This window comes from Lipophrys pholis (genome assembly GCF_963383615.2).
Source record: "Lipophrys pholis genome assembly, chromosome: 15".
Taxonomy (NCBI): domain Eukaryota; kingdom Metazoa; phylum Chordata; class Actinopteri; order Blenniiformes; family Blenniidae; genus Lipophrys; species Lipophrys pholis.
Window position 1 is genome coordinate 23,107,383 of NC_137642.1, and position 21,339 is coordinate 23,128,721.

A 21,339-nucleotide genomic window follows, 5' to 3' on the forward strand; every position below is an offset into this window, starting at 1 on the left:
CTCTGACCAAATGGCTAATTAAGAATGATTAACAGATTATTGTGGAAACTAATCAAAGAACGGGAGGCTTGTATGGTTGAAGTATGTTTGTTTAATTAAGTTTATTGATCAATCAGTGGTGTTTGGGGAGAAAAGAAAATCTATTTATTTTCATGGAGGATGAAGGCGTGGAACATTCACCCAGATGCTGTAAACTAATTATCGTGTGGTTGTGACCCTTTTTCAGAACAAAATTAAACAATTTTACAATTTTCTTAAATTTGAAATACTGCAACCAGATGCTTATGTAGAAATCATGCAACAGCAGCGGTGAGGGATAAAAATGACATTCAGGAAAAAATCCCCCGTCACCGCAAGCCACGACCTTAACTGGAGGAAAACTCCATTCCTGCACTTCAACGCAGATAATAATAAAAAATGTTTTTCCTTTTGTGGCGTGTCAGGATTTATCTCCTGTCGATGAGCAGACGCAGACAAGAGGGCAGATGCAGTCGTGCACGCACATGCATGACTACACATGTGCCACACACTGCATGCATGCGCGCATACATTCATAAGCAGCCTGGACCCTCGTCCCCCCTCCCCCCCCCCCCCCCCCCCCCCCCCCTTCTCAGGTCTTTTGACCCTAATATATAGGTCATGCTTTGAAGTCTGCAAGTGAATGTGATGGGGGGGGGGGGACCGATCTCAATCATTGTTGATTTAAAAGGCTCAAAAATTGTCGAATACATGAGGAGTGTTGTTTTCCTTAGACAAACATCATGAATTATTAATTTACAGAGGACAGGAGCAATAAAAAAAATTTTTTCTTGTTGACGCATGGAAATTAAATGACTGGCAATGTGAGCTGAAGAAACAAGCCTGTAAACAAGCTCGGTTTTGGGAAAATATGCTGAACAGTGGACACCAATGACCTGTTTAAATGTAATTTTTTTTTTTGCTTTGTTAGATATTCACAGTCAGTTAAAATACAACAAAAGTTTATAAAATATTATTTGCATTCTGTCAGTTTACACGACAATGGCGTTTGGAGTCTGTGAAAACTGAAATTTTGAAAACTACTTCCAAATGTTTTTCAAATGCCTCGGTCTCGGTCTCCATGTAAACAAGGAAACTGCTTCTGCTCTGAAACATGGAGTCCTGTAGATGTGCACTATGGTTGCAGTAAATTTCAGTTTTTGCACAAGTACGAGTAGAACGTTGAAGGATGTTTGACAACCCTGGTTTGAAAAAGTGAAAAAAGAAAAGGTTTTCTAGCTGAGACATGTAATTTCTATCATGGTGAAATTACGGTACGATCTTCAAACCAGTGCAGCTGAGTTGTGTGAAAACTCGAGTCCTTTGTAGCCCTAAAGCCAAATCTAACAGCCTAGAACTATTCAAAAAAAGAATAATTAAGTAAGCGAGTAAGTTTTCGCTATCTCAAAACGTTCCTGTACTACTCCTGAAGATCAGCCTCTGGGTTACTCCTTTGTTACTGCCGTGGATATTTGAGTCGAGGAAATTGGAATTTCCCTCAGGGGATCAGAGGGTAGTACATTAAGTTCACAGGTCTGGCTGAATCTCATACAGTTTGACATTCAACTCACTATTTCAACAAGCTTTTTATCAAATATTGCTCGTGCTGTTGAATAACTGCCGTAGACATCTCAAAAGGAAGTGTTAGGTGTTGGTCTTAAGTGTTTTAAGAGCTATGATTGTGACGGATTGCCGTCATCTCACACATTTCAAACAAAAGCAGTCCTTCAGTACGATTTTCTTGTCCGTCAGCTAAGTGGAGCAGATTTAAGATGACTTGTGATGTAGTATTTCCACAGATAAAACATTTGTCCTCGTTGTACAATATAGACGAGTGGTTGAGTCGGTGGTAGCGGTAAACGTGAGGAATGTGTGAGATCCACTAAAACGTGTTGACACCTGTGATAAGTTCAGTTGTCACGCATGCTCCTCACGACCTTCCCCAGGCAAAACTCAGTCAGAAAAACACACAAACATCTAAATTCTGAAAGTAAATAAAAGGGCTTCTTTGATCCAGACAGAAGCGAAGGGATGAGGGTTGTGGGTAAAAGTTGGGATGTGTCACCTCATTTAAGCGTGAACTTTAAAAGTAGTCCGTCTATAGACTGAAAGAGGGGTGTTTGCTTTGAAATTCTACAATAAACATACTCAAATTCAGTCCAACAGGAGGTTATACACTGTTGATGTCATGCGCAAATTATCAGAAGGGTATCCATGCAAATGTGCCTCAGGGTGTTATGTGTAGCCACTGTAAAGTCAGAATAGGTAGTATTGCAACAGTGGTGCTCAATAGTGTGTGGACAATCTTTCACTGAAATCCAGTGATAAGAATGAGCAATTTTTAGTTTTTTTTTGGACTACAAATGGCAAAGTATGTGTCTCTAGTCTGTTCATTGACTTTGTTTACATTTTATCACATTTAAATGTGCACGTATGGTACTGCCTTGGCGGTTGGAAATGGGATTTTGTATTTCCAAGCATTTTGATGAAAAATGAAATGATCTTGCATACCAAATTTGGAACAGTGGAAAAAAAAAAATAAAAATTGGGACTTTATTCTTGTTTGACTATTTCCTGATGTGTTCTGCGTAATGTTTAATACATAACGTTTTGAAGTATTGTCTGTGAAATTGTTGAGGCTCTGTAATCTAAGGTGTCAAATAAATGAAATTAAATTTGGGTTCAACTCGATTGCACAGTGTTTCCTGTGGTTTTCAACTTTGTATCCTTGCGGTCTTTGAGCGTGGCTCCTTTTAACACGATCATGGCACTCCACCTACTCACACAAGAGTTCACCGTCGCTGTGCTGCTAATGGTTTTAGCAGAACGCTCATGCGTTACCAAACATATTGCAATATAATGTTAAAATGAAGCTGACTGTGGATGTTTCAAACGCACCTTCAAGAAGGTTAGGAAAGCTTCACCTTTGCTACCAGGCAGACGTTCTTAAATATTCCATTTGTGTTTTTTGCAGAAATCCTAAGGCCACGGTGCAGAGGACCAACAAAAAAGTGAACAATGATCCAACACTGCGAATCCAGAACCTTTCAATCCTCATCAGGCAGATCAAAGACTACTATCAGGTAAGATTTATCTGAACTTCTATAGAGGAAGTGGATCAATTATGGGTCGAATCATGTGAGTGTACTCTCTGTTCCCAGGGGTTTTCCATTAACACAGTCTTGCCAGACTGTGATACTCGACTTTTACACGACATGCACGCAGAATAAAATACATTCACGGGAGCGCACGAAGCTGAAGGTGCTATAAGCGGTGTTTTATGTGCAGAAATGTGTTATTTGCTGTCATGACACAAGTGCGAAGCAAGATGCACTAAAATTGGAGATGTGAAGAATGTGAAACATGTGGTTGCTTTGAAGACATGTTCTAAATACTTGGATAAATATCTGGTATTTACTTTTTGCTGTGTTTATTTTATTATCCATAAAACCTGCTGGTGTACTGCAGATATTCAGATTGAAGGTTAAACTACTGAAATCCATCCATCTTTTATACTGCTTTATCCGTCTTCGGGTTGCAGGATGCCGGAGCCAATCACAGGGAAAACAGACAGTCGGACACATTTACAGATACAAGCAATTATTTAAAAAAAAAAAAAAAAAAGACGTGGCGAAAACTCGCGTACATACGGGAATAACAATAACATGACCTCCTCCAGGCCAACCTGAACTTAAACCAGTGGTATTATTCCTATCACTACACGATTTCCATAATTTCCTTAATATATAAAAGAGAGATAAAGACGTTACTTCACTTAAAGATGAAAGCGATATGAATAATTTGTAGTGAAGTAATATCTCGCGTTGAGTCAGTTTACTGCACTTTATCAGCGCCTCAGACCCTGATATGTCTCTTTCTTTCTCGGAACAGTTAATCATCTGAACAAAAAGGAAATATTTGAAGAGTCTTATTCAGCTGAAGAGCAAAAGAAACTTTCAGGATTAGAGAAGACATGAAGGAATCTGTGGTTCCAAGATATATGTTTACCTTTATCATGCAAAAAAAAATAAAAAATCCATACACAAATTTGTTAAACAAAATAAAAGCACGGGCTTCAACTGCACAAAACAGTTTTAAGGCTGAGTATTCTTGTTCTGCATGCTTGTTAAAGCACTGAAAATTATTCATTAATTTAATATTTTTACATGATTTGTTTTTTCCCCTTTTCAGGTATTTACTATGGATTTACTTATTTTCTTTCACAACATCACCAATTCAGATTCCTTGCATGTTAAAACTTACCCAGCTCTCATGTGCAGATACAATTCTGCAAATGGGAAGATAAATAGTGGATTTCTGTGTTTCGGGCTTCTTTTTTTTGTAGCTAGCCCTACTCGAGGTTGTTGGCCAGATACTTACTATAATCCATCTCTTATCTCTGTGTCCGAGTGCAAATGTTTGTTTTTTTTCCACTCATCACATGCAGTCCGACAAATTCAGATGTGAAGGTGCAGCAATATTAACTTTAATTTTTGATTACTAGATTTTAGATGTTGGGAGTGCACATGTTGAACTGACCCCTGAAATCCCCAGGAAGTAGTGGGAGGAGATGATACGTAGTCATCCTAACTTCTCTGCATTAACCGTCAGGTGTTTGTGTGAGGCACTTTTTTAAGCTTTTTTGAAATGTAAACCCCGCATCACAAATTTAGAAACACTGCCAGGCTGCTGTTTCAGTTGTGCTGCTCTTTGGTTCAAATGTCATTTCCTCCCATTGTGCTCGTCGTCTGTCGGTTTGGAAACTTGCAACCTTGGCGAATTTAAGCCGCCGGAATACAAAATGATTCATGACACTGCTTCTAAGGAGTCCTCATCGTATTTAAGATGAGCGTGACCCAGCATGCTGCTGTGACAGAGCGGCGGGTTCAGGAATGTTTTCAAGGACATGGAGCGCTGATACAGACACAGATTTCCCACAGTCAGGAATGTTTTATTCAGTTACAGAAAATCCTGAAAATAAGGACAAATTAATTGTACGGCTCCCTTATTTGATACTTTAAACTCATTGTTGATTATGTACACAACAGAATGGCAACACAGAAATTAAGTATGATTCCTTTCAGGCAAGATGAATATGAAATAATAATAAAAACACATGACATCAAATGGTAGAGGCAACATTTTGAAGCCTTTGAAACGAATATCTCATGTCTGCGGATCAAATCGAGCATCTTGCTTTTGAATAAGACCCCCGGTATAAAACAATCCCACTTTTTCGGGCATATTTCTAGGATAAATAATGGTGCCCATTTTTATTCTTATTTCCATATTTAAAACAGATTGAGAAGTAAAGCGTGTGCATTTATTACTTATCCCGCCAGTCATCATTCAATAGTAACTTGCTTTCTATAAATTTCTTATATGATCTACATATTAACTTTATTATAATAATCCTCATTGGATCATAATAAAGGATATTTAATTTGTGCACGCTTTAGTTAAAGAGCTCAAATTAGATCGAAGTCGTCCTGATTGTTGTTAAGATCTCCTCAGTCATCTGATTTAAACAATCGGCCTATTGTGTACCCTTCACAGATGTAAGCCTTCAAAAGCTGCACTAAGGCCGCCCCGATTGACCATCACAATAATCTGTCACTGAGACTGCGGGTAGGTTAATGGCCGCTGGGGGTTAAGCACCGATGATGAGATGATGGGAAAGGTTAAAGACTTTAAAGTGTTGGGCGACTCGGTTAGCAGCCAGATTTATCTCGTATTGTTCATTTGCTGGACTAGAGTTTGTCAATTAAAAGGTCCCTCCTATCACAGTACACACATCTAACTTTATCCGGCTTGTTTGCACCATTAAGTGGATTATTAATCTTTCTTTTTTTTCTCCTCTCTCAAACCCTTTCAGTTTAGTAGATTTTAATGTATTTAAGTGTATTTACACTAAAGTTTTCTTTCCCTTTTGTGAAAGCTCTTGTCAGTTAAAGGCGATGAATCAGCTGGGTGAGAATTAGCTCCAGTATTAGTGGACTAATAAATGACAGCGGGGGTGGGGGGGGTTGAAGATAAACCCCAAATGTAATAAACTGGTTGTTTGAGGTGCACGCTGCTCAGTAATCTGTGTGGCTGAAGCTTTGGATGGCCATTTCAAGCTTTGTAGGTTCACTGTGTTTGATTAATCTTGCCTGTTTGTCCCTGTGCCACTCTGCTGACCTCCCAGCCACACAGTTGTTCAGTCACTTGTGGCTCAGACACACAGAGACCACCTACAGCTTTAAATCCCTCATGTTCCCCTGTTGTTCTCGCTGGCTGCCTGAATGCCCCCATGATGGCCTTTTAGGGACTTAACCAGTCTCTGAAAGGTCTCTGGGAAGATGTGTGTATTATGTGCCTGTTTAAAAGGGTATTTCTGCTAATGTTTGCACAAAAACCATGATACTAAGTGTAGTTTTTGAAATCTTTTTTTTAATCTAAAGTAGGTCTGTCAGAGCAATTTTAGTCCCCGGTTTACACGTTTCAAGTAAAATCGCATATTTTTTTGCGTTTTTGTTTCATAAAAGAAAATTTACACAGCAACGTTTTGAAACATTTACATGCAAATTCTGGATTGTGTTTTACCAGCATGATGAACTGGTGACCTTTCCGGGGTTTACCCTGCGTCGGCCGGGATTGACTCCAAACCCTCCAACCAGCAGTCTGGATGAAGCCTGTACTATTTAAAATGCTGTAAACCAGATGTTCCTCAGGAAAATGTATTTATCTGCTTTTGTTGTGGTTTTCTTTTCTCGTGGTTCCTTCCTGCATTACAGGTTTCACATTTCTAGGGACATATGGATCATTCAGTTCTCAGGCTAATGAATTTAACAGCTTTTCAATTTACTGAGCGGCCCAGCACTCAGACATGGGACCTGCAGTGGGTAGAAAAATAACCTTGTGCAGTGAGTTGCTTCCTGTGATTCAATAAATTGATCTGACTCTTTGAACTCAATCTTTTAGTTAAATTAATTGTGTCACTGTGGCGGTAGATCACAGTGTGATACAGCTCTCTAAGTGAGGTTAATCTCTGCAGATGTTGAGTGAGCATCGGAGCATAGGAAGAGAACGAAAGCTACATGAGCTCGGCGTGTCGTCTCCTCGGTCTCGGCTTCATATTTCATGTCTGGGAGGAAGGAGGACTTTATTAGATTTGCGCTGTTGCTGACTCGACAAAGGAGTTCTGCTCTCGGGAGTAAACTAATTCATTAAACTTGTTGAACCATCAAAGACAGACACGTGTGGACCTTCTTCTGCCTCTGAATCGGATTGCGAAACCGTTTCTAAAGTAATTTGAAAAAAAACTTAGTAATAATGGATTTAGTTCCTCTGGGTGTCTTCTGGTGAAGTAGTTTGTGTTTGAGGATGATGTCTAGACAGGTTTGAGAACAATCTGGTAAAAAGATCAAGTCTGTGTGAATTTTGGTTGTTATACAGACGTTTGCATAATGATTGCGGCAACATATTTTCTACCAGCTTTCGATTTGGTTCATATTTGTTGGGTTTGGATTATGAACGTATCCCGGTTGCGCCGTCATTTCTGCACAGAGGAGTCCTCTGAATGTGGTCGGTCCAAATATACGCCAGGCCTCTCTTTAATTTAGCAGCCTCGGTTTGGCATCGTTAAACAGGATGTAATGTGGAGCCGCAGCCAGCTCAACTGAATTCTTTGTGCTTTTAGTAGCTTCTCTCAAGGCTCCCTGAGTTAATCCTTTGACCCTGTTTTATGAAGATCAGAGTCAGAGAGCATCTGGTGTCACTCGGTGTCTAAACCATTTATTCAAACTGATCTTTTTTTTTTTTTATCTCCACTTAAGAAAACATGAATTCCAGTCGTAGCAGTGATCAGCAGTGGAGTTGAATACACGTTTGGGTTGATTTGCTTTCGTAATGTGGAACATTTTTCTCTGCTGCCGTCCTTCAAGCTTCATTCTGGGAAATAAGAGCACCTCTGTGCTCGCTCTGCTTTGGTTTGGGGTGTGGCGTGAACGCTGGGAGCTCTATTTGAAGGGTAACAGAGACCACCATTCATCCTTGGTGCACTCAGCCCCAAAGCTCAGCCTGGTTAAAGTTCACACTTATGTTCAAAATGTCATCTTTTACCTGTTTGATTTGTCATCTTTTTTTTATACGTCTCTATGCGTCACACCTCAAATACTAAGATTAAAAACCTTTTTTTCCCCCTCTCTGGCTATGTAAAATCAAAACTTTTTGGAGGATGAGCCCCTCTCAAAGATCTTAAACCACACTACATTCCTCCACCTTTCATGGTAGGCGACTGTGTGCGTGATGCTGAAATCATCTTCCCACATTAATCTAATCTGACCTGACAGCCTTCAAAACTCTGTCATTGTTCGTAAAATTTCCACAGTGAGTGTAAATGTTTGCTTAACGTGAGTTTTTGCACAAACTCACCACCGCGCTCGTGCATTTATGAAATCACTCTGGCTGCCATAGAAACTAGTTTTTGTAATTATGGAACTCGTAGACGTACAAAGAAAATCTTTCTTTGAACTGCTTTTGCCTCCAGACAAACTTTTTTTTTTTCTTTTTTCTACTCAAATGTGGTGAAAATGAAGCGTAATGTCCCTGCTACTCCGTTCAGTGTCATTCATGACCAAATTATTTTAGTAGGGCATGTGGCTTGCAGCTGCAGGCAAAATACAGTATGTGTTGTCATGCAGACTCGCATGCTGTAAATATCCTCATCATGATTTCCGTTCATCAGCTTTTCTTTTTACACAATCTCACAGGTAGCGTTCAGTCAGGCACCCCTGCAAGAAATATAATTCAATCACACTGATCTATCTGGCTCAAGCTGTGAAACAAACCTTAAGCTTTTATGTCTTTTTTTCATTCTTCTGCAGTTTTAAGTTAAGACTGCAGACATGCTTCAAAAAAATCCCCAAAAGATATCACAATTGGTTGCCATTTAAAATCCTGACTGTCCTTATAAAGGTTAATGTGCTGCTTTTATTCCTCTTCTGTCACGGCTGACGGGCACCATATATATACTGTATTTCATAACAATAACACCTAGACCATTTATGGTATCTAAAAAAATCAAAAACTACCAGAAAACGGAATTCGAATGCTTGATTATTATTATTATTAATTATTTTGATTTAAAAATTATTTTCCCTACTTTTAGTCTTGAAATTCTCAAAATGTTTAAATATCTTCTTATGTCTGCAGATATCTTAATTTTGCTATAACGCTTCACTGTATAACCAATGAATATCCACATTTATGAGGCTGGAATTTGAACCTCAAAGCTAATAATTTTTCACATTTATGCTTATTAGAAAAACAACAAGCTGATTGAAGAAACTCCCAACAATGCATCATCTTAGAGTGAAATGAACTGAATGCAAAGAGAGTCTGATTCTCCTCTGAACAAAGTAATTCACTGTATTTCTGTAGCTCTGAAAACAACGAGCCAGAAATTATTCTAAATGCCACTCGAGTGTCACTCACAGCCGTCGGCTCTGTGATGAGCTGCTTACTGTAAATGAGTCTGGTAAAAAAGATAGATTTGTACACAAACATCAGCACGACAACTGAATTTTTTAAGCCGTCGAAGTCGAGCCCGGTTCTCTTTTACACCCTGAACGTCTTCTCTATCACCTCCTATAATCACAGCCCTGAGTGGGAGCTGAACCTCGGCTCACTGAAATAGTATGTGTGCCAACATGTCTGTAAAACATTACTTCATGTGAGAGAAGGGGGGTGCGAATTCAAAGGGGAAATCTCTGGCAGTTGTGATGTAGAGTAGGTTCCCATATGCTTGAAGGGAGCTATTTTTAGGAGTCAGCAGAGGGAAGCTGGAAGTTCTTCTTTTCCATCAGAGAACCAGCGCAGGGGCTGTGGTGATGTGTGTGTGTGTGGGGGGGGGGTCTGTACGAGTCTGCGGTTAAAGGCAACATTAAATTAAAATGGATTATGTAAATTGCTTTGAAGGTGTTCACACTGTATTCTTTTACATTTAAAAGAGACAAAATGGCAATTAAGGGGGGATTTTTTTAATGGTCAAGCTGTCTAGTGTTTACCAGTTTGTGGGTTTCTGTAATGTTGCCGTGATTATTGTCGTTATGAGCTGCCGAAACTGCCATGATAAATTATGACGGTTTCCTGCGCACATGTAAGGATTTCCACCAGAGCAACGATTTAAAGGCGCCATACACGCTGCAAAAACAATACAATTTTGACTTTTAAGTCTTTATTCGCCTCCTAAATTATCTAACCAAAAAGCCCTTTCTTAACATACTTTGAAATTGCAGCTGAAGAATCACAAGTGAAAAAAAGTTAATCTATTGGGGCTCTCTACATGGCCTTTTTTTTTTTTTTTACAGCAACACATTTACGTTAGATGGTTATTCCAGCTGTTTTACAAGTTTATGGCTACAGAGCAAATTCAATCTAATTACAAAGAGTAGATTGGAGTTTAGCTTCATTTGAGTGTCGTCATTACGATAATGGCCTCATCCTAAATGGGATGTAACGTGTGTGAACTTTCGGTGTGAAGCGAAGACCCTCCCCGCGGCTCAAGGCCTGGAAGGTGGAGGTTTTGTTCTTCCCGTCAGCCCACCTGCCCTCCACCTTTAGAGACGAGCAGCGGGATCGTCTCGCCGGCTCGTCCTGCCTCGGGGCTCGGCTGTAAAAAGCACTCAGGCCGATAGATAAGAGCGAAGAACAAAAGAGAACGCGGTGCTAATGTCTCGTTCACTCCTCCTTCTCATGTAAGCCATGATCTGTCCATCTGGACACCAGCAGACCCTGACTGCTGGGTTTTATTACCCCCTACAACTGTTGAGCTTTTACCAGGTTAAAATGTCAGTTTAACACTTAAATCAATAATATGTCACTTCCTTTTTTCAAAGATTGAATTTACATCCAGCCTAAATCCAGTGAGGTTTTCATTGTTATTGAAAATCTAAAGAATCCCAACTTGATGAGTAAAAAGATTTGAAGGGATTTGTTGATGTGATAATATCAAACCAGTTTCAATTCTCTTGTTCTTCCTCTTTTACTTTCAGTTGTATCTGTTTATGAAGCCATATATCAGTTGCTTGTCGTCACCTGTCATTCACAGGTAATCACCGTATGCGATTATTGTTTTCATCTCACTTGATGTTCGAGTGTTGCTTTGGTTTTTCAGCTGCACTGTGCTGAACATCCTCTTTTGTGTGCTTACGGGTCCATCAGAGCAGCAAGAAAAGCTTTCAGTGCATTGATTTGGTTCAAGGGGATGTAGCGAGATCTGCCGTTAAGTAGTTTCTCTGGCTTTGTGTGTGTTTGTGTTGGCTGTGAGAGAAAGCAGAAGCATGCTCCTTCCCATTGTTGGCGATAATAACTTTTTTTTTTTTTTTTCCCAAGTTCATAATCTCTGCAGGTTTTTCAGCGGGGGAGAAGTCCGCAGAGGGCGTGTGCATGCCTGTGTGTGGCTGTGTCTGTGAGTGTGTGGCTGTGTCTGTGAGTGTGTGGCTGTGGCTGTGTCTGTGAGTGTGTGGCTGTGGCTGTGTCTGTGAGTGTGTGCGTGGCCATGTGTGAACTTTTGCAGTAGCATGTGCATCGGGCTCTCTAGCATAGGGATGAATAAACCCATCTTCTCGTTTCCATGGTAACAGCTCGGGTCTGCAGCATTGGTGTGACACACGCACGTAACACAATTAGCCCCCTGTTAAAGCTGTTGGTGTGTGTGTGTGTGTGTGTGTGTGTGTGGTGTTTTTCTATACTAGCGTGGACTTAAAATCTTATCGCACACTGCCACATGGGAATGTGCATCACTGTGGAGCGACGTTGTGGTTCTCATCGTGGAAATCCTACAATTTCTATTTGAAGATGTGGAAGTTGATGTAATGTCCCCATAATGTGTAAAAACCATGCTTGGTCTAAATACTATGAGAACTGCTAAAACGAGGTGAAAACGACTGAAAAAGCAAGAAATATTTCCAAAACATCGAGCAGTAATAAAACATGTGTGCCACCTAGAATACGGTTTAGTTATATTCCGAAACTATAAATACAAGCTGATCTTCTATTTAAAGGGTTAATATGTTATGTGTCTCTAAACAAATTTCAGAACTTGGTAAAAACGGCTCTTTTTGGCCATTGTAAAGGTTGCAGACCTGTGTTGTGCTAGATATTTGATGTATATGTGCTGGACTGCATTGTAATGAAAGGTGTATATTGTTAACACAGTAGACAAATTATACAGAGGCTTCACTTCTTGCGAGGTGTTTGATGTGCACATGCATTTTAGGTTCATCAGTAATTAATATTGCCAATAGACATCCAGACACAATTTGTCATAATGTGTGTTTTAACCTTAAAACCTCTGAAATGAATCTGATTAATCAAGCCCTGATTTTCACACTCCAGAAATAAAAGAATGCTGTTATTTCTGATGCACATTCACGCATGATGATATTAACGAGCTAATTCACTCTCGCTGCATTCACGGCTCTCATCTTGTGAAGGCATTTGCAGCCCTGCGTGTGCATTTGTAGTCAGTGCATCAGCAGAACAGAATCACTAATGTCAGCAGACGTAGACTCGCCCCCACTTAACCTAAAGCTATAGCGTGGGATGCTTTAGTGTTTTCTATTCAATCTAGGAAGAAATGTTTTTCTCTGCATAGAGGTGACTCTGCAGATCAACGCTTCGCAAAGTGAACGTAATCGTATCGCTTGCATACGTTTATAAATTGTTTCCTGCACGGTGCAGACAAGATGTATTGAATCCCTTTGTGTGGAGAGGAAGTGTGAACAGGACTACCTCATTCTATCGGTCTGTCTAAACGTCTCTTCGGGATGGAGCAGAAGCTGTGAATTCTGCAGGAATCAATAATACAGCAATAAAGTGTGAGGAAGGGGGGGCGGGGGGGGGAAACGGAAAGATGAGAGGAGAGGAGGAGGCAGTTCAGCTCTGCGTGCCCAGAGTGAAAAGTGCAGAAATCAAAGCTTGCATCCCTTTCTTTTTCCTCCACTCCTCGTTCTATTCGTCCATTTTTCTCTTTCTTCCAGCATCACTCACCACCTTGGTGCCTGCTGATTGGCGTTTTTTTGAAATTTGAAATCACTGGCTGGTGCACTGCCCCAGTGTGTGAAATGGAAATTATTATATATACGAGAGAGCGAGAAGGAGAGAGAGACTGTCATCTTCACTAAGCCAAGGACGTTTCTGCTGCCACAGCGACTGTGCAGCAGTGGAAGCTGTGAGTGTGTGTGTGTTGCGTGTGCGTTTCTGGCAGTGTTGGCGGCACATCGCCGTGACACGCTCGGCGTGGCGGCTGCTCTCTCTCCTGCAGTGTCTTATCATGTTTAATGTATGAGAGCTAAGCCTTTGCCAGCTAATCCAAGACGCGTATTAGGCGACTCTATTTTGGTTTATGAGCCTCGGGCAAAATCCTTCACCACATTCATCAAAAATGTGGTTTATTGGCAAAGCAACTCTTTCTAGGTTTTATTTTGTGGAATACAATTGCATTTGTTTTGCTTCATAGGTTATATTAATGTATCAGTGATCACATTTTCACTTTTTTTTTTTTTTTTTTTTTTTATACCTTTAGTTGTTCTGCACAGATAACATTTATCAGACAATATTGGTTAGTATTAATTAGTTATTGGATATAGACACTGACACATTCCTACTTCATTAAAGTGGAAGTACTATAGTTGGTTTTACAGGACAATGTCCTACAGTGTACTTTACACAAGAATAGTCTTATCACTGTTGCTTCAGGAAGTCAAAGTTATTCCAGAATAAATTTTCTTGGATAGACAGAGTGTATAGTGGAAAATTGAAAATATGCAAATACCTGGCGAATCCGGACGGCGTTCATAATTTTACCTCCTTATCTGCCTCGAGCATAAATCTGCTGACTGCAGCACTGAAATCCCTGTCGCTTGTAGCAAAACTGTCAGAAGATCTTTGACTTTCATTGGTCCAAAATTGTGACAAAACTAGTCTACGCACCTCTTTCACTGTGAGACATAATGCTACGGCTGTACCGTATATCTCTAATTCATGTGCACTATGTATTCGCCAACAAATGACTGAATTCTGATAAATGTGTCGATGCACTCTACATTCATGATCTGCAAATTGAATATAATGTCATTCTGAATATGAAAGAAGTGTGTTTAATCTCGATCGATTAACAAATATCATCCAATCGATTAATCAAACGGTTTTTAATGTAAATAATTCATACTTGGCTAGCATAAGGCAGAAACGGCAAGAACAAAATCTTATTTCCGAAATGATGGTGAGAACCGCAAACACGTGTGATCGAAAAGAGAAAGAACACTAGTGATAACAAATCTCACAACAGAGACATTACCATCTACTTAAATCTTAATTTAATCATTTTAGTGTTTTCATTTAACAGTTGTTTAAACAGAAACCGATAAAAGTTTTCCATTTTCACTTAAACATTGACGCGTAAACCGGGCCCGAGTTATTATATGTACTACAAATTGTTTTATCGTAATACTCAACAACATTAAACATTTTGCAAGTTCACCCGATGTTGTGCAACTCCATTTTAACCTTATAATCTATGACCGGTTTCTACCGCTGCCTTTCATTTCGGATGACCATATCTGTAGTAGAACCTTAAAGCTCAGAAAGGTGTTTTTTTTTTTCTTGAAAACCTGAGCTGAGAGCCTGGCAGATCAAAGCAACGGTCGCAGGACAATTGCCTCTCGAGTCAGGAAGAGAAGTCGAGGAAGGAAAACTGGCAGTGAATGGGCACAATGCCGCTGTAAACACATGACTCCGCAGAGTGGAGATCAATTGTAAACTCTGCATCTGAAAGAGAGGAAGTCAGTAGAAGTGAATCATTGTTTGAGTCTAAGAAGAGTGCCTGAACCTCGACGTGCGTCACGCACCGAGGCCACGTTGTTACTGTAACTTTGCAGCTGGGTTCAGGAATGAATGATTCATACTGAGTAATTTGAACCCATAACGATGAACTGAGTCATTACAGTGTGTTTGGATGGTGTGAAAGGAGCCACGGCCTGACGCTTACTCAGCTAACACATGACAAGCAGACAGGTGGGAGCCGGAGGGAGTGGCGGTCAGCGGTTTGACAAGTGGTCATGTATAAAGTAGAAGTCTTGAAGCTGTCTCATTCCAGCATAAACTCAAGTTGACGTGTAACTGTCAACAATTACAGGAATCTTCTTTCTCTCAGTACTCCAGAAGTCGAGACTCCACAGTAGACCACACAAACCTTCACAAGAGGTCACTACAATGTCCTTTCAAGGTGGTTGATTATGGTGTGTTGCCCCCTTTCTTTTTTTTTTGTTTAAGCGGCTGTCATGAGTTGTGTGTGGCGAATTGGCTGTCAGGCGCACCAAATGTTTCTGTGGAGACGCCAACTGTGGCCGACGAGTCTGTCTGATGCTTGTTGAGTCAATCTGTCTCAAGCTTCAGACATCGGGGCTCTTTGGCCCTTCCAGTTCATGCTGTCTATCACTCACCATGCATCAGGATCAAATATACCATTACCATATTTGTTTGTTCTTTATGGGGAATGATATGGTAGACAATTCTTATTTAATTTTTTTTTTAATTAATCTGCATCTACAGGACTGACACTATCTGAATTTAAATAAATACATTTTTATTCACGTCTGAAACCTTCCCTTGTATTAAATGGATTTTTTTTTTTTTAAATGTATACATCTTTTTTAATATATATATTTTTTCCATATTATATTTTCACGGGTAAATTCGCCAGTGAAGCTCAGCAAAAAATGTCCCAAGTCAAATCAACTCACTGCATTATTAGCTATCCAAACATAGTTAATAAAAAATTCAAAGAGCTTCAAAGCTTTATTTATATGGACTATATCATTGCAATAATGGTTTCTTGCTTGAACATGTATTTCAAAACATCAGCTGAAATCTTAAAAAGTTTCATTCAGTTGTATTTTAACACAGTGGTGGGACCCCGTCCTGGGATCCAGGAATGTCTGCGGGCTCCACAGGTCACATGTACAAGATCATACACAGATAATTTACATAGTTTTCTTAGAAATTGCTCTTTATAATGTTTTTTTTCTTTTTTAAGACGTGACCATAGAGCACCATCATGCTCCCCGCACGCTCCACACACCAGCAGAGGTAGAAAGATGACAAGCAGAGCAGATAAGGTCACTGATCTTATCACCCCAGAGGGGAAACCATGGCAACCACACTCCTGACATGCTAACCATGACCACGACCTCCACTTTGACCTTCACCCCAGGTCAAACGCCCCTCTCTGCATGGGTCTGTAGGTCAGAGGATTGCAGATCATTAGTGGTATGGAGGGTATCTGAAAGTCAGGGAGGTGAAAGCATGGGGGTATTTAAAGCTCAAACACTCTGATAACACAGTGTCTGTCTCTCTGTCTCCGTTATCTGCTCAAAATCCTAACCCTAATCCTCCCAGCAAAGGTCCACATGGCTGCAGGCACAAGTCACATATGATGGAGGAGACAAAGCTGAATTCTGCAAATCAAACAAATTATATATCATAGTCCACACATTTGCATCTGTACTCGTCTATCTTCATAGTTTAGTGGGGGTGGGATTTCCTGGGGGTTTGCAGAGAATTTCATGGAGACGTACCTGCTGGAAAAACATGTGGAGATCAGGGGGATACCTTTTCCAGGCATATTTTCTACATCTACGAAATAATGGTAAAACTATGGATTATTTTATGAAGACACAAATTTCTATAACTTTATTCCCTAATTTACCCCACATTTAATAATTGTAATGGACAATAACAGAGTTATATAATAAGCTATTGTACAGACCATGAGAAAGAATAACCAAAGTGTTCAAATTGGAGCTACCTAACTTATTACACATAGTTCCCAAACACTATTACAGATAAAGTCTTATAAAGGTAAAAACATCAGGAAGTTTGACATTGAACCCAATAGGGGTCGGGCGAGACATAAAAACCAACACTACACAGTCCATCCTTGTGATTCTTAACTATTACGTTTTGTTAAACTACTTAAACTACACACAGAAACATATGCATAAATCAGTGTTGTAGTCGTGTAGCACTAGCAGCAGTGCATCTTTCTTTTCTAATCCTTCAGCCTTTGCTGAGGTTGACTGGCTTGTCGGAAAATCACCCTCGGTATCGGTTTGTTTGTCAGATCTTTAAAAGTGCATGAACTCAGTCCAGATGTGTTTTTTTTTTAATGACGCCCAGCAGCCGGTGGCACATTTCCTGCCCTCCCCTTAAACCTCCACGATGAGGTAATGCAATATGTATGGGGCAGATGGTTATGGCAGGAGGGGGCGCATCTCCAAACCCACTTACTTCTTTATATAATCCTCTTTGTCGTGACTTCAGCACTAACCTGTGTCAAGTTGTTAAATCCGTCGGGTAAAATTAGTTCGGCCTACTTCGCTGCTTTCAGGTAAACATGAAATATTCAAGTGAGTTGACCTTCGTGTCCTTTCCTCTTAAAGGAGGCAGACTTGGATTTCACAACATTAAAAGTTGCTTTGTTCTGCTTTAAAGGTTAAGATTATGAGAGATATTTTGTCTGACGTCGTGCGGCATGTACAGAATGTAGGAGATGTTGCAAAAATGGAAATTCCCCCCCAAAAATGTACATGTGCAAAGGTTAAACAGCATAATTGGAAAACATTAATTCAAGCTTATGAGGGATATTTTAGTCTCTGCTCACAAGCTGGTCATTTTATATAATTTAACCAAAACATCGATTCCTCCCGTTCCTGCCCGCTGTGTGCTGGTTTGTATACGTGTGTGTGTGAGGGCTGTCTCACGGTTTCATTTTGGTTTTCATGATTGACATGTGAATAGCAGGGGGGGCCCTGCAGCAAAACCCAGAACAGCAATTCAACCCACAAACACCACTGTCACTTACATCACCTCACACACATGCACACACACAGAATGACCACTGACACACATCCACCATCGCGCTCTTACTACCATCTGTTGTGGAAACCGTTCAGTTTTTACACTTCACCCACTCTTTCACACAAAATAATTCTGTCATCAGCTGCCAATATGTGTGAAAAAAATTGTGCTTTTAATTGCCTATGGGCTTAAAATACTGGCATGTTTTGCTGTCTATGAGCAAAAATATACTGGGTTCTATTGCAGCCTATAGGCTGCAAGTGGCTACTGTCTTTTGAGCTGCTGTTTTTAATGGCCTATTTCCTGCAAAGAAAATAAAATGCAGATCTAAGCAGCGTATCAGCTACAAAATGCTTGTGCTTTTAGGGACTTATAAAATACTTCTGTCATGGGCGGCTACAGGCCACGAGATACAGGCGCCATTAACCAACCTAAGAAATGTTGGTGTCATTTCTGCCCATAGGCTACAAAATACTGGTGTCTTTAGTAGCTTTTACACTACAAAATACATGTGTTTTGAACAGGTAGTACTGTTAAAAATACCATTGCCTCCAGTAGTTTTTGAGCTGCATAATAGGGATGTCTTTAGCAGCTTCCAGGCTACAAAATGCTGGTGTGTTTTTCAGCCTGTAGGCTATAAAAACTAATGTCTTTTGCACATTGAAGCTACAAATTACAGTTGGCAGGTTAAAGGACACAAAATATCGGTGGCTTGAGTAACAAATGACCAGTGCTTATGCCTGCCAATAGGACACTTTTTATTGTTTATCAGTGCATCATGCATTTATTCCTGAATGAAGCTCTTTTGAACTGGTATAAATGTTGTGAAAGATGACATCACATGTATGATTAGTTCAAACCATGGCCAGATACTCATGCACACAAACATTTGACACTAAGGTAAGCTGGTTGCCGATCACTCATGCTGTTGCATCTGTATTCAACCCTTAAGATCTCCCTTCCTCACCACTTTCTTTCCTTTGTCTCCCTCAGGAGAGCCTCCAGCAGCTGGTGATGATGCCTTTACCGAATGTGCTCGTGCTCGGTCGTAATCCGCTGTCTGGTGAGTGTCTCGGTTCTGAAACAATACATTCAAAGCTCTAAAAGGACTTAGTTAATTGCTGTTCAGGTTTTAATTCGACTGCTCGCAGGCATTTCGTTAGCTGAGTGACTTGAGCTGCAAGTGTGGAGACGGTCACAAAGAGGACACACTGTTTTGTGGAGCTTTTGTCACTTCTTCACTGTGCAGCCACAAACCCGTTTTTTAATTATCCGGTGCTTTGATGCTTCGTGTGGGGCTCTCTGACTGTAGATCCATGGTTTCTTTGTTTCTCCATGTGATGAGCTGTTTATTTAATCACTCCAGCCATTAAAAACGGGACATGGTGGGAGAAATTTTTACTGTTGTTGTGGTGTGAAAACAGACATATTATTGGTTCAATCTCAAGCTTCTCATGTCGTTTGTCAGAGCGAACTTATCCCATTTAAAGCCTCCTGCTCACCACAGGGATGTTGCCACAGGCCCAATTTGCACAGCTCTATTACCCGAAGTGCTAAATGCATTTAAGCATTTTGCGACAGAGGTTTGACCTGCTGATCCCAGCTGTGTTATTCGATACGTCCGAGCCAACCAGTAGAAACAGCAAGTGTGTGGATGTCATGAAAATATTTCTTAGCAGCTTGACCCGACCGGCCCCGAGTGCTACTCGATATTCCTGGCTGACCTTGATGAAACCACTGGAGAGAAAATAACAAATTATCACTAAATAAATAGTGGTGGAGATGAAAGGCTTTTCCAGAGTAGTGTGGAGGAATATGTTAACTTCACTTTAGCAACTGGTAATTGTGGATGTATTAATTCACCATAGGCATGGGAAGTGCTATGTTCAAGTGTTATGTGGGCCAAACTGCTCCTTTCTCATTTACAAGCCTCAAAAAACAGCTTTCTATGTAGTTTACTGTCTACTAAATTGTCTATGTAGTTCATTAGGCAGTGTTTTTAGTGTTGCCACTAAAAAAACTTAGAGAAATGGGCACATTGGTTGAAAACATCAGATTTCTGTAGAAATCTAAATACTTTTTTACTATACTCTGAGAATGTGTGTTGAGTTTATGGATCCTAATAGGTCATCCATTTTCATAGAATTATATTTTAAAGATGGCAGGCTGTTAAGTAGCTAAATTAAACTAAATATGCTCCCAAGAAGCATCACCTGGCAGAAAACAAATTTCAACCAGTTGTCAAATCTTGAGCAAACCTTTTGAAACATTGTTGGATTGACTCCGTGTGCAGCTTCTTGAAGTGATTGATTCCAGCCTGCTTGAATGTAAATAATATATGCACCTTTTGTAAGTAGTTGCAATGCCATGTACAGTACTCTCTGTTCTCCCTCTGCGGCCTTCCTAACATGCTGACCACAGCCATTTCTGTTGTTTATTGACTGCTCATCGCTTGTCTACGTCTCCTTTTGCCCAGAAAATACACTTCTTTTTTCTTTTCTTTTTTTTTTTTTAATGCTGATCATCTGCAGTCTGTTTCATAACTCTTAAACAGCTTTTCTTTTCTGGCTGCTAATCAGCTTTTTGAGAAGCCAAGAGGGATTCTTACATCGACGGTTCTCCCAAAAGAAAGTTGAGTGTTTTCACAGCGGTACATGTTTGGGGATCTGCTGCGTGCGCACGGTGCTTTGAAAACCGTCCAGATCTGCAGCGTTAAGGTCGACTCGGTGCCGACAAGAGAAGATGGAAGCATCAGACTGCATTCCTCAAGGTTTTTGTGCCCTTTACCCCCGAGCTTGTCGGATGATCATTCAGCAAGTCAGATCAGACCAGCGGTGGCTGCTGCGGAGTCTGGCTCTGCAGCTCAGCGGCTGCCAGCTAAAAGTCATTGGACATGTGGCTTTTATTACGCTCTCATTAGGGGGCAGGGGGACGCCGCTTCGTGCGTGTGTGTGTGTGTGTGTATGCATGTTTGTTCGGCGGATGGGGGAGGGTTGTCTTCACAAGAGTGAACAGTGGGAATGAACTGTAGTACCCCCCAGGCTCTGATTTACCCTCGACTGCCTTGCGTTTAAACAGACACACACACACTTGTGCATGCAAGTAGTGTTTGTTTCATATGGTTGCATGCACATGCAGAGAGAGTAGCTTCTTTGTTTGGTCTGTCTCGGAGTTAAAAGTGATGATTTAGTCTTTGTTTCCTGCAAACTTGCTCCTCAAAGGGAGCGTACTCAAAATATGCTTCATCTGAACCTTTTTTAGCATCATTATTACAAAGACATATTTTGCAACTGCTGCATACATACACACACAAAAACAATAAAAATACACTTGCCAAAAATACAACGCATCCTCTTTCCTCACCGCTCCTGCTGGAGGAGGAAAATCCCACACAGCTGACAGCAGCAGAGTCTCGCA

At 40.5% G+C, this 21,339-nt stretch overlaps 1 protein-coding gene across 1 annotated transcript in view; it reads left to right on the forward strand.

Annotated features, from left to right (window-relative positions):
- The window catches only part of ccdc88ab (coiled-coil domain containing 88Ab), a gene marked incomplete at its 3' end in the record, with an annotated part of 66,366 nt that overhangs the window by 10,319 nt on the left and 34,708 nt on the right, over positions 1 to 21,339 (forward strand). The window contains exons 3-4 of the mRNA XM_080481369.1: positions 2,993 to 3,101; positions 18,916 to 18,985. Of these exons, the coding sequence (XP_080337495.1) occupies positions 2,993 to 3,101; positions 18,916 to 18,985 (179 nt within the window). The remainder of the gene's footprint in view (positions 1 to 2,992; positions 3,102 to 18,915; positions 18,986 to 21,339) is intronic.